The 12,022-nt window shown below is 40.4% G+C and overlaps 1 protein-coding gene across 2 annotated transcripts in view; it reads right to left on the bottom strand.

Annotated features, from left to right (window-relative positions):
* The window catches only part of LOC148021065 (methylthioribose-1-phosphate isomerase-like), a 158,827-nt gene that overhangs the window by 64,775 nt on the left and 82,030 nt on the right, over nt 1–12,022 (bottom strand). For both annotated transcript variants that reach the window (XM_087698920.1, XM_087698919.1), the window contains exons 8-9: nt 641–903; nt 222–560 (exon numbers count right to left, since the gene is read on the bottom strand). In XM_087698920.1, coding sequence (XP_087555046.1) covers nt 222–560; nt 641–903 — 602 coding nt within the window. The remainder of the gene's footprint in view (nt 1–221; nt 561–640; nt 904–12,022) is intronic.

The following is a 12,022-nucleotide window of genomic DNA, read 5'->3' as shown; positions in this document are numbered from 1 at the left end:
TTGCCAATGATCCAACATCAGCACAGCAGGCAAAAGAGACACAATGCAATTTTAGTAGAACCAACATCAAGGCACCTGCAAGTCAAGTGAAAGAAAGTAAATTGAATTCGTTCTTGTTTGAGTAGGCAAAGCAATTTATCCATGAGAGAGTAGTTGGGTTCAATTCTAGGTGCATAAATTAGCACTAAAATGGCCAAAAACGAAAAAGGAAGCAAGATTACCTGTTTCAGGACTACAAAGCCCTTTGTTCCACTTACAATATACACAAAGTTGAGATTTCCATCCCCTACTTCTTTGACAGTCCAATCAGCACCTGTACCCCCTAACTTTGCCACCAAATCTGGAATGCTGTTGATATACTCAACTACTGTATTCACATTCAAAATAAAAAAACCTCTGTTTCTCCCCTGATTGCTACCAGTATCTCCATTAGCATCTAAACAGTTCTCTGGAGCCTTTGAAGGAGACAAACCAGCAGAAGCATGAGATGCGCCAGTACTATCCTTTATGAATGATTGGATGTCAAAGGTGGAAGAGCCCTCTGCTTTTTTCAAGATGCCCTGGAAGACAAGAATAGAATAATCACCTCTTGAAAACAGCAGGAGAAAAAGGAACCATCAGAATTCTCTACCTTGTATACCTTATCAGTGATAACAGCACTTATCAATCTAGCTGGAGTAACGTCGAATGCTGGGTTCCAAACAGACACTCCTGACGCTGCCCCCTGTAGTCCTCCGTGTGAATGAGTGAGCTCTGACGAAGACCTTTCCTCAATAATAATGCTTTCCCCAGATGGCAAAGAGATATCAATTGTTGTGAGAGGAGCAGCCACATAAAATGGTACACCGTGATGAAAAGCTGACAGTGCCAAACTGTATGTGCCAATCTTGTTAGCAGTATCCCCTGTCATCAAGCAAACAGACATTTTGGCAACCAGGACATTGGTCAATAACATTTAAACAAATAGCTCACACATGTTGCACAAAAGATATAAAAGGCATGAGAAATGAAATTTTGGACTCACATAGAGAAGTTCAATACCTCAACTTGCTCAGACAATTCAGTTCATAAAAGTCTGTAATGACATGAAGCTTTATTTTCCACAACATCTATGAAATTATACTGGATACACTCAGATTTCATGCCATTAACTCCAACCTTTGATTTCTTTTAAGAAGGTTAGAGATCAGAAACAAAGGCCAAGCATGCAAAATGTGAATGAAGATTAAGCAAACACAGGTTGCAGATTCTATGCATGCTGCCAGAAAGAGAGTGACATATGTGTCTGAAGGAGTCAACTCTCAAGCATTTTTCACTTACACATTCAGGTGTGAGAGAAACAAAACTTACAACTCGTGGAAACAGCTCTCATAACAAGATTTATGATAAGCTTGCAACCAAAATATCTCATGATCACAGCTGCAACATGACCTCAGGTCCCAATTTTTTCTCCTGATCCTTGAAATGGAGAGTAATTTCTTCTTTGGATCAGACTATCCCCGTGTCATTCAATGTGCAGGGGCTTGGAGAACTCTGGGTACGCTTAACCAAGACTCCAAAGCCTATCCATGTGTCATAAAATATGTAGGGGCTTGGAGAAGCCTGGGTGCACTTAAGCCACAGCCTAGTCAGGTAAGAAGCTCCAGAGAACCTTGGTAGGTTGAACCGCTTCTTCTTCAGCAGTAACACCTGTCACTTGGTCATACCAAGACAATGTGATAAGTGGCATTGGATGAAAGGATGCTTACCAGACCCCCTCTCTTGGTGTACTGCTCTCAAGGAGAGGTTTGTCTGTTCTGGAAAGGTAATTGTCAGCAGGACTAGACGACCACACTGTCTAGTCCTTTACACAATGGCCAATAAGTGCAGAGGCAAAAGAGATGATTAATAAGTAGCAGGCTTAAATGTGATGTGTTACAAGATAAAATGAGGGATGAGAACAATGGTCTATGTGTTTATACCAGATTTAACAAATATCCAATAAGCAAGTGATTAGAAGGTTAATCAATAGTGTTTAGAAACACTAGTGTCAAGCTTAGTGAGTTGCTTGAGTGGAGACCAGTTGAAAGTCGGCTTCCCGGTAAGCTCACTGACATCCCCGAGTGTTGGGGCCGCTCCTAGATCTGGAATAAGCTTCAGAGAATATGCTTCAGTGATTAGAATCACTCTTAATGATTCCCAAAGTGAAAAAAATGAAAATAGGAGAGCTTCCAGCTTCCTACCTATGGCTGCCAGGAAACCCACAGCTAGGGTTTGACAAAGATCTCTTTTTGTGGGGGCAGAGATTTGAGAAGCCCTCTTGTGGGAGGATAGCCCACCTAGGGGGGCTATCAAAGCCCCATACAACTCGTCAACATTGCAAGTTGCACTAGCTCAAAGAAGCCCACACTATCCAGATTGAGCCAGTTCTGTGTTTTTCTACAATTCCGTGCTGCTGCATCAACAATGTCAAGATCTCTTGTGCAAGGATGCCATGCCACGAGTTGAGGAAGAGATCTTTAGAAGAAAGCAAGACAAGATATGCCCTCCTCTACTCACACGAGCTCCTCCAATGGACGTAGGTGCTGGCTGGCTATGGAGGTTGAAAGACCAAGATGGGAAAGTGAAGCTTTTCTTGTGCACTTAGGTTGAACTGAGGTTTAGGAAAGCCGAAGGGATTAGAGATAGCTCCGATACCATATTGGGAATCAGAGTTTGTAGCATAACAAAAAATGTGCACAAGAGGGAGAAGAGAGCTCAAGAAGTACAAGAAGAAAACCTCGCTTATTCAATTGCTTATGGAGTACAACTATTACACTCTCTCACATCACTGAGAGTGACCTCTTGGCTGTTTAAAAAGCCTCTGGATGGCTAGGGTGAGGATTTCCCCTGCCCTCCAGTCCATTCACACCCAGCTACCCTTATCCATCCTTGCATATAGGGTTCACATACCTATCTCTCAACATGATAAAGGTGGCACAAAATTTTTGCATGTATCTCTTGACAGTAGACAACATGATGCCTCAATCGAGGAGCCAAAGCTCTTGGGTGGAGACACATAATGAGAGCAATCACCCACACCACCACCCAAATGGATGTGTGGGGCACACCTGCGAACGGCATGGATAACTTCCCCAAACGGACATTCATAAGAGAGACTGTTCTATAACTGTGCTCTAATTACTTCTGTCAGGATAGTGCCCAAGAAAGAACAAGCTCCCTATCATTTCTTTGAGAGAGTTTTTGGTAGATTCTTTATATTGAGATTGTTTTGCCCTCCAAAAAAACATAGGATACGCAACAAGGAAAAGTCTAGCCAATCTCATCTCTTAGATATTAGAGCCCCACCACACTTTCTTCTCCAAGAAAACAAATCTAATGGAACTTTCCTTCAGCAATAATCATCGCTAAACTAGATACAAAGTACAAATTCAAATATATGAAGAAATGTAAGCACAATGCAAAAAGATCTCTCAAGCTAGCCACTCTGAAGAGAGATTATCTAATACAAGAGCTAACATAAAAGCTAGTTTGCTCATCTATAGTGCAAAACTATATAAGGAATACCTATGGTTCTAGACCCATGTGTCTACAGAGGCAAAGATATCAGAATCTTCCTGTAATCTCTTCAATTTGGCTATCTATAGTACAAAACCATTTGAGAAAGTCTTGCAGTTCTGGAACCATGGGCCTAAAGAGGCAATATATCAAAATCACCTTGCAATCTCTCCCATTTGTATCTAACTGTATGAACGATGCTTGTCTAGATGCAAGTAAGAGATTAAAAGTGATAGTGTGTTCCCAGTCTACATCCCATTGTCCGTCTTATGGAAGGAAGACATTAATATGTGAGATTATGTTAATGGTCTACACCATTAATACATCTTATTGTGAAGCATAGTTTGGAACAGCCCAAAACAAGACTTAGGAAGAGGTGAAACACGAACGGGGTCAAAATCTCTTGAAACACGTTTACTGAACCAAAACGTTTCGTAATCCCGAAACGGTGCCACGTGGCGCTTCAGGCCAAACCCGAAACTTTTCGGAAAACGTTTCAGGACATAAAAAGTCTCCATGGAATAGAATGCAATTTTTATAGTCAAAAATTGAAAGTCTGTGCCCTTTTAACAAAACATAATTTATTTTAGGCCACAAATGTGCTGTTTTGAGATCAACCACTTCAATCATAACCTTCACAAGAAAAAAGGGACCCACCCTTTCAATCATCACCTTTGATAAAAGCAAAATTGTGATTCTTCCACATGTGAACATTAAAAGTGAACAACTGAAACAAGGATTGTGGCCACAGTTTGGTTGCAACTACAGGCTGTCCATCAAGACCAACACTTATGACAATCGATTATAACTAACAGAGACTTTGATCTCTCTCTCTCTCTCTCTCTCTCTCTCTCTCTCTCTCTCTCTCTAACTAAGAACTTCTTCCATGTTACAGCTTCATTAACATCTTCTAACTTAAACTGTAAGTTTTTGCATATTGATAAATTTAAGGTCTTAAAGGAAAAGTCTTTAAACCTTATTAACTACGATATCATGTAACGTTTGTCTTCCATTGATGATATGGCATTCCCATTCCCGTTTCGGTCCTTTGAAAATTTGCGTTCCTGTTTCCGTGCCCAATTCCCGTTTCCGTTCCCATTCCAAAGTTTCCCTAGGCTACAATGTCAAGATATATCAAGCTATGATACTAGAAATGGGCTCCCAGTCTCCTACACCATCCACCTTATCTCAATGAAGTCCAAAGCCTGAATGATGCATTAGATGACATGATATATGGAAAGAATGTTCCAAATGATTATCCTCATTTCCACACGTTGGTCCTTTATTTGCAATCCAAGCTACTACTGCTCGAGCTTTTGGCATCTCCCCTTGAGCGCCTTGAAAATCGGCTTGGAGCTTTCCTCTAGACCTCTTGCACTCTAGGGCAGTCCCAATTGCAGTGTTTCTCGGTCTCTAGTGTCAAAACACGCGCCCATGCTATTGGAACTCTTCCAAATCTAAGCCAAGTGCCTAGCCAGACTCCTATATGCCAGCCACATAAGAAGTGTGATCTTCCATTGTCCAAAGCTCTCCTTAAGTCTACTCCGAAGATCTCTCAAGAAAGGCTGAGCAGCACCCTGCCTATACCAATGATGTGTAGCAGACTACAGCAGTTGGGATTGTTGTTACTTCCAACAATTGCTTGATCATACTCAGTGGAATCCTCCTGCCCCCTCCCCTCAATCAGGTCATATCTTGACTCTTACAAGAAGGAATGTCTACAGTCTTGTCTTGGAATGCATCTTTCCACACCCACTTTCCTAGATCTCATTCAAATCTCTGCAGAGCTCTCCTCTAATAAGTCCAAACTCTCCACTCTTGAAGTGGCTAGGCATACGACTTATGATTGCATCGGAGGTGGTACATGTTGACTTTATACGCCTAGGTCCAAATCTGGGCGGTAAAATTTCCCATCTTTCTTCCTAGTCATCAACTATAGGCTGCCATAGATGTACATATTTCAGTTCTCTCATCAGCTTTCCCCTAGAATCACAACTTGGGAGCCTTGTCCTCCTCTGCCTATGTCTCTGTATTTTCCTCTTGTTCCCTTCCCATGGATAGCATGCCACAAGGCACCTTCAGGTTTGGGACCTTTTCAAGTAGGTCACACTTAGTATCATCAATTGTTGAGAGTAGCAAGAAAAGAGAATGGTTTTCATGTGAAAGTTTCTAGCTTAATTGAGTATTGTCATTAAACATTCTGCTCCTTGTGGTTGGTATTTTCTTGGTGGGAGTTTTCTGAAGTTTGATATTGGTACAAAACTAAACTCGCAAGAATATCCATTCTTGGTTGCCTTGGCAATAAAAGAAATTGGGTTTGAAACATACATTGGTTTGAAGATGTCATACGGTTTAAGCTTTAACAATTCTTTGTTTTCTCTTACATCTTTGTTGCTCAATAAAGAAGGATTGTAAAAAGTAAAGGAACAGGCATATCTTTCTTTTAAAATTTTGATTATTTACAAACATATCGATTGCTTGAGTCTTGTTGTGGACAAATTCTTTGTGTTGAAAATTCTGTTGCACAAATTGCAGGTTTCTCTAATTCAAATTCTCACACTCATCACCCACTTATAGGCTGCCATACATATACACAAATAACTTCTCTCATTATAAGTATTTTGTGCCAACAATCACAACCTGGGAGCTTTGTCTATGTGCAATCTTACAAAGCCTAGCCCTCATGGTGAGTTGGATGTCTTAGGCACCTAGCTCTGAAACCATGTAAGAAACACTAAGGTTTGGAGAAAACACAGAGTGTATGATAAACCAACAACCAACTGCTGAACTCAAAGAAAGAAATGAATGAATAAGAAAACGCTAACCAATGAACAAACTGAGTATAAAGAGGCATGATAGAATGGAGTGCTCAAGGAGCAGAACGCTGTCCAACAGCAATTCTATCTTGAAGCAGGCTGAAGGATACTGAAGAGACTGGCATCCTCCAAAGCAGATCCCAAACATAGCAAACCACCAAATCTCCACGCCAGATGTGAAGGCTGTGTCATTAAGCCAGAGTTCAGGAAATCAGCAAAATGCAGCAGTCCTGTTGTACATATGATGGCTGAAACACCAGTACCAGCAGTCCACCAGCAGCTAGAGGTCTGGAACAGCAAAAATCACAGCAGCAGGATGGGCATTACAGGAATCTGATATGTCACCACCTGATATGATGTCACCAAACAGTGGACAGGTTGCCAGGCAATGCAAGTTGGTTACAAGGGTGCAGGGCTCACGCTAATGAAGGGCTGGTAGCAAGGCAGCATGCTGATGATGATTATGCAGGCAATGTATGCTGGTGCAAACGCACGGAAGGCATGAGCAGGGATGAATCAGGATGAAAAAAGTGCTCAAGCATCGGCATTCTTTTACAGAACTTTCCAGCCATTTGTCCTCCTGACAACTCTCGACCGCATATTTACGTAAATATAAATTAGGAAAAGTTTTGGGGCTGTACAAGAGCCAAGAGACTAATTACATTGGGATCACAACCTAGAAGCTGTGTCCATCTCTACCTTCATTCACTTGAATTAATCCTCTCTTCACTGCCAATCACCACTCCACCTCTGTTTCCATCAGTATGTTGATCAATCGCATACAAACTCTAACAAGTCAACATCCAATCTCATAAACATACCATACTCTTCAATTCTGAGATAAAAGTATTCCTGACTACCAATGAGTCAAAGGATATCTCCTTTAGGGAATGAGCCTATCAAAGTGTATGACTTGTCCAATCTATCCTCCAATCCTTAAAACACGATCCAAGGCCGTTTTAATGCTTTCCCTCACATTCGTTAACATCTCCTACCTATCATGCAGAAACTTGAAAGTTGACCATGAACTGTATTTTCATCACTTCGAGCTCGATGACAATCAGTGGCCTTGACTCATACCATACATAGGAAAATGTGAGATCTGAGATGGAAGCTCTCAGCTGAAAGTACACAAAACACAATAGAGAAAGTGAGAGTGAAGACACAGCTTGACACACGATACAATTCCCAAGTTTGTAAGTGAAAGTACAAAGTACAACCCTTGGACCTTACGGTTGTTAAGGTGTGTTCACACCTAAAAGATGTAAAATACGGTAAGTGACCGAACTTTGTAACATAAACACACAAAATAGAAAATAATGTAACTAGGGGAAAAAACCTCTCGTAAGGAGAGTAAAAAGGGCCCTAGGGTCCTACTATGGATCACCAACACTTCTCTACGAGCGTAGGCATAAGTCAAACCCAACAAACCCCCCTGGAGTGAAAAGTGATCAGCATACAAGGATCATCCACCAAAGGAGATCAAATGTAAAGCATTGAGGAATGCTTCAAATTTGTCGCGAGGAACAACCTTGCTGAAGATGTCTGCCACATTGCTGGTGATAGGATAGTAGACAAGGTTGATATCTCTTGCATGTAGCCTCTCTTTGACAAACACATAATGTATCTCTATGTGTTTCATACGTGTATGAAACATTAGGTTCTGTGCCACTACAATGGGACTCTAATTGTCAATAAACAAAGGAGTAGGCTCCGTGACACATACATCAAGATCAACCAACAAACATTTCAGCCATACACATTCAACTCTAGTAGTGAAAGCTACCTTGTATTCAGCTTCACAAGACGATGTGACAATAGTGGATTGTTTCTTTCTAAGCCAAGAAAGAAGCAATTTCCACTTGTAGAGTGACATGAATCAAAATCACCAACCCAATCTAAGTTACTGTAAGCATGTAATTGTAGCGGTCCTCCCTTGGCATAAAGCAATCAAAGAGTCTTAGTATCCTGCAAGTAACGAAAAACATGCTTCACACCTTGCCAATGTGACATGCGGGGCCTATCTATATATTTTCCTAGAGCTAAACTGCAAACTAGATATGTGGCCTTGTGTTGCATAAATAAATGAGACATCCAACTGCTAGAGCATATGTATCAATGTCAAACAAATCATTATCATCATGCAATGTCACCTTGATTCCAGTCTCCATCGGTGTGCTAACTGGCTTGCAATCCTAAAAGCCAAACCTCTCAAGGAGTTTACCAATATATCTCGACTATGACAATCCAATCCCTATAGCATCATGAATAAACTGCATGCCCAAATAGTAATGTAAATGCCCCAAATCTAACATTTCAAAACTTTACTACAAATTTTTATTGAATGCTGAAATCTAATCAGCATGTGTCCCTATGAGCAAAAGATCATCTACATAAAGACAAATGGCCAACAAGGATCCCCCCTCTTTGCATTCGTAAAGAGTAGACTCTGATGGGCTGTTGGCTGAGTAAAAAGGCATCAATTTTTACATACAAAGCTCATGGAGCTTGCTTCAAACCACAAAGTCTTTTTCAGCTTCCATACCAAGTGTTTGGATCCCTCAACTACAAAGCCAATGGGCTATTGTACATACATTTCTTTCTAAAGTTCCCCATATAAAAATGTAATTTCAATATCAAGCCGATGCACCATCCAACCATAATGGACAACCAAAGCAACCATACACCGAATGGTAATCATACAGGATGTAGGAGCAAATGTCTCCTCATAATCAATGCTCTTCTTTTGTGTGTAGCCTTTTGCCACAAGCCTGACTTTGTACTTATCAATTGATCCATCCACTTTTCTTTTCAACTTATAGACCCATATAGTACCAATGGCTTTCTTTCCAACAAGCAATATCACTAAATCCCATGTTTGATTCTTCATGATAGAATCAAATTCAGCTTGCATTGCTACCATCCAATGTACACTTTGTTGTTCAACTCAAAACAATCAAGCACCTCATCATCAAGTGTGTATGCTGCCATAACAAACTCCATTGTATTAGCATGATCATACAGACGTGCCTGTCTTCTAGTACGACCAACAATAGGAGCATGCAAATCACTATCTTTTATAGTCTACAAGTACCATCTAGGCATTTGCCTAGCTTCTTGATTATGTGCATGCTCCTCATTAACCTTAAATTCAACATCTTGCTGAATATTCAAATCAACCATAGGGTGAATGTTTCCATTGCTTAAGAGAGCAACTGGCTGAACATATTGTTCATTTACTGAAACTCCTGTTGTGTCACCAAAAGAAATGGGCAATAGCCCTTCAAACACATCATTTGCAGCCTGATATGTGTCAAAACCAACAAGAGATAATTCTGATTTTTCATCAAAAATCACATCCCTACTAACAAAGACTTTCTTGGAAACAGAATCGTACAATCTATACCCTTTGCTCTCACTGTTGTACCCCACAAATATGCACTTCACAACTTTGTTGTCCAACTTCTTTCTCAATACTTTGGAAATATGAGTATATGCAAGGCACCCAAAAGTATGAAAGTGGCCAACTCAAGGTTTACGGCTATCCCAAGCCTCAAAAGACGTGACATTTTTCAATGCCTAGCACATTTTCAAAACGTGACAACCACACATAACTGCTTCCATCCAGAAGCCATGTGGCAGATTCTTAGCTTTCAGTATACATCTGGCCATCTCTATGAGCGACCGATTCTTCCTTTCTCCAAGCCCATTCTGTTGTGGAGTATATGCAATACTATATTGATGCGCAATATTTCTTTTTGCTTCAAAATATTATTTAGCAAAGAATAATTTTTTAAATAGATCCAAAAAAAGAGAGTAAAGTCATCAATGAAGGTGACAACATAATAGCATCCATCCAATGACTTTGCCTACATAGGTCCAAATACATCCAGATGCACAATCTGTAATCTAGCTATTGCCTTAAAAAGAAATATCATGAGGAAAGATAATCGATGCATTTTTGAAAAATGCATCCCTCAAAAATATGCTCAAGAGGTCTCTTCAAGAGAGGTAAACCATCTAGCATTTGAGTACACTACATAACCATCAAACTGCCATAGTTAACATGCCCTATGCAAGCATGCCATGACTCTCCCTGTGACAGCACGAGTAATAGCAGAATGCCAAATAGACTCACTAATCAATCAAATAAGCATCTAGCTAATATAGCCCATGAAATAATGTGCCAGTCAATACCAAAGTTAAAAATTCCTTATCCTTGACTATGCATCTGTCACCATGAAATATAACTTACATACTATGCTTTGCTAAAGAAAATGAACAATAAATTATTCTTTATCCCTGGCACACATAATGCATCCTGTAAACGGAGAGTAGAGCTATCAATGGCTCTCAAGACAATCTTCCCAATACCTCTTAACAAGGTAAGATGCATTGTTGGCACATTGCACAGATTTGCCAACAGGAGTTACAATAACAGAGGAAAACAAATCCCCACGAGATGTAATGTGCTTAAAAGCACCACTGTCAAAGAACCAAGTGCTAGCATCCTCGGTAGAGCTCAATGCTCTATCAACCCACGAAGAATCATGACTGTAAGTGTAAAAACAATTAGTCACGGTTATCAATAAAATAAGTAGACCCTATAGTAGTAGAAGCTGCATTAGAAACAGATATCCCTAACTCCTTCTCCTTGGCAACGCACTTCTTACATTTTGTTATGTAATGACCTAGCTTCTTACAATAATGGCACTTTCCCTTCTTGGCTTGTGTGCCCTCCTGCTTCTTGTTGCTCTATGAAATACGTGAACTTCCAAAACTCTGAAGAGCACTTCTAAACTCGCTGCCCTTGCCTTTCTCTCTCGCCATAAAGGCCTACTCAAAGGCTACAACATCCACCCCATTGTTCTTTCTTGTTTGCTCTTCTTCTAGGAGCAAACTAACCAACTAAAGAAAGATAAGTGGCTGCAGAGAAATTCTCATGGTGAGATTCAAGGCTATATGAAAGGCCAAATAAGAGGGTGGCAAGGAATTCAAAGTAGTAGAGATCATCTGTGCATCAGAATAATATGTAGCCTCTACCCCACTTTTCTTTCTTGTTTGCTCTTCTTCTAGGAGCAAACTAACCAACTAAAGAAACATAAGTGGCTGCAGAAAAATTCTCACGGTGAGATTCAAGGCTATATGAAAGGCCAAATAAGAGGGTGGCAAGGAATTCAAAGTAGTAGAGATCATCTGTGCATCAGAATAATACTCATCTACATTCATTAATTGCTCATGTAAGTCCTAAATTTTGTTAAGATGATCCTGCATGGCATCACCTTCATTCATCTTCACATTCTCAAGCTCCTTTTTTAAGAAAGAGATACGTGTCTCATTTTTTATAGCTTGCTCAAGTGTGAGTCATGCTACTCATGAAGAAGCAACACACCGTATATGCAGGATTATGGACCATTGAACTACCAATGCAATAAATGACAATGCTTAGGCATCCCTGTGTCCCAAGCCTTTTGTGCAATTGATCTTTGGGGAAGTGGCTAAGCTAGAGCTAGCCTTTAACCACATCCTCCTTGGGGAGGTGTTGGAAGAGCCACAACTCCAAGACGGACTTCTTCACCACTAACATACTCCCAAAGATTTTTTGCAATCAGCACATTCTTCATCATGAATGACCAAAGAAAATAGTTATTGCCATCCAATCTATCCTC

Source organism: Lygodium microphyllum, chromosome 18 (assembly GCF_053477565.2).
Source record: "Lygodium microphyllum isolate KBCC chromosome 18, Lygodium_microphyllum_v1.1.10, whole genome shotgun sequence".
Taxonomy (NCBI): Eukaryota; Viridiplantae; Streptophyta; class Polypodiopsida; order Schizaeales; family Lygodiaceae; genus Lygodium; species Lygodium microphyllum.
The sequence above is the reverse complement of the archived record's forward strand: the minus strand, read 5'-3'. Positions and strand labels throughout refer to the sequence as shown.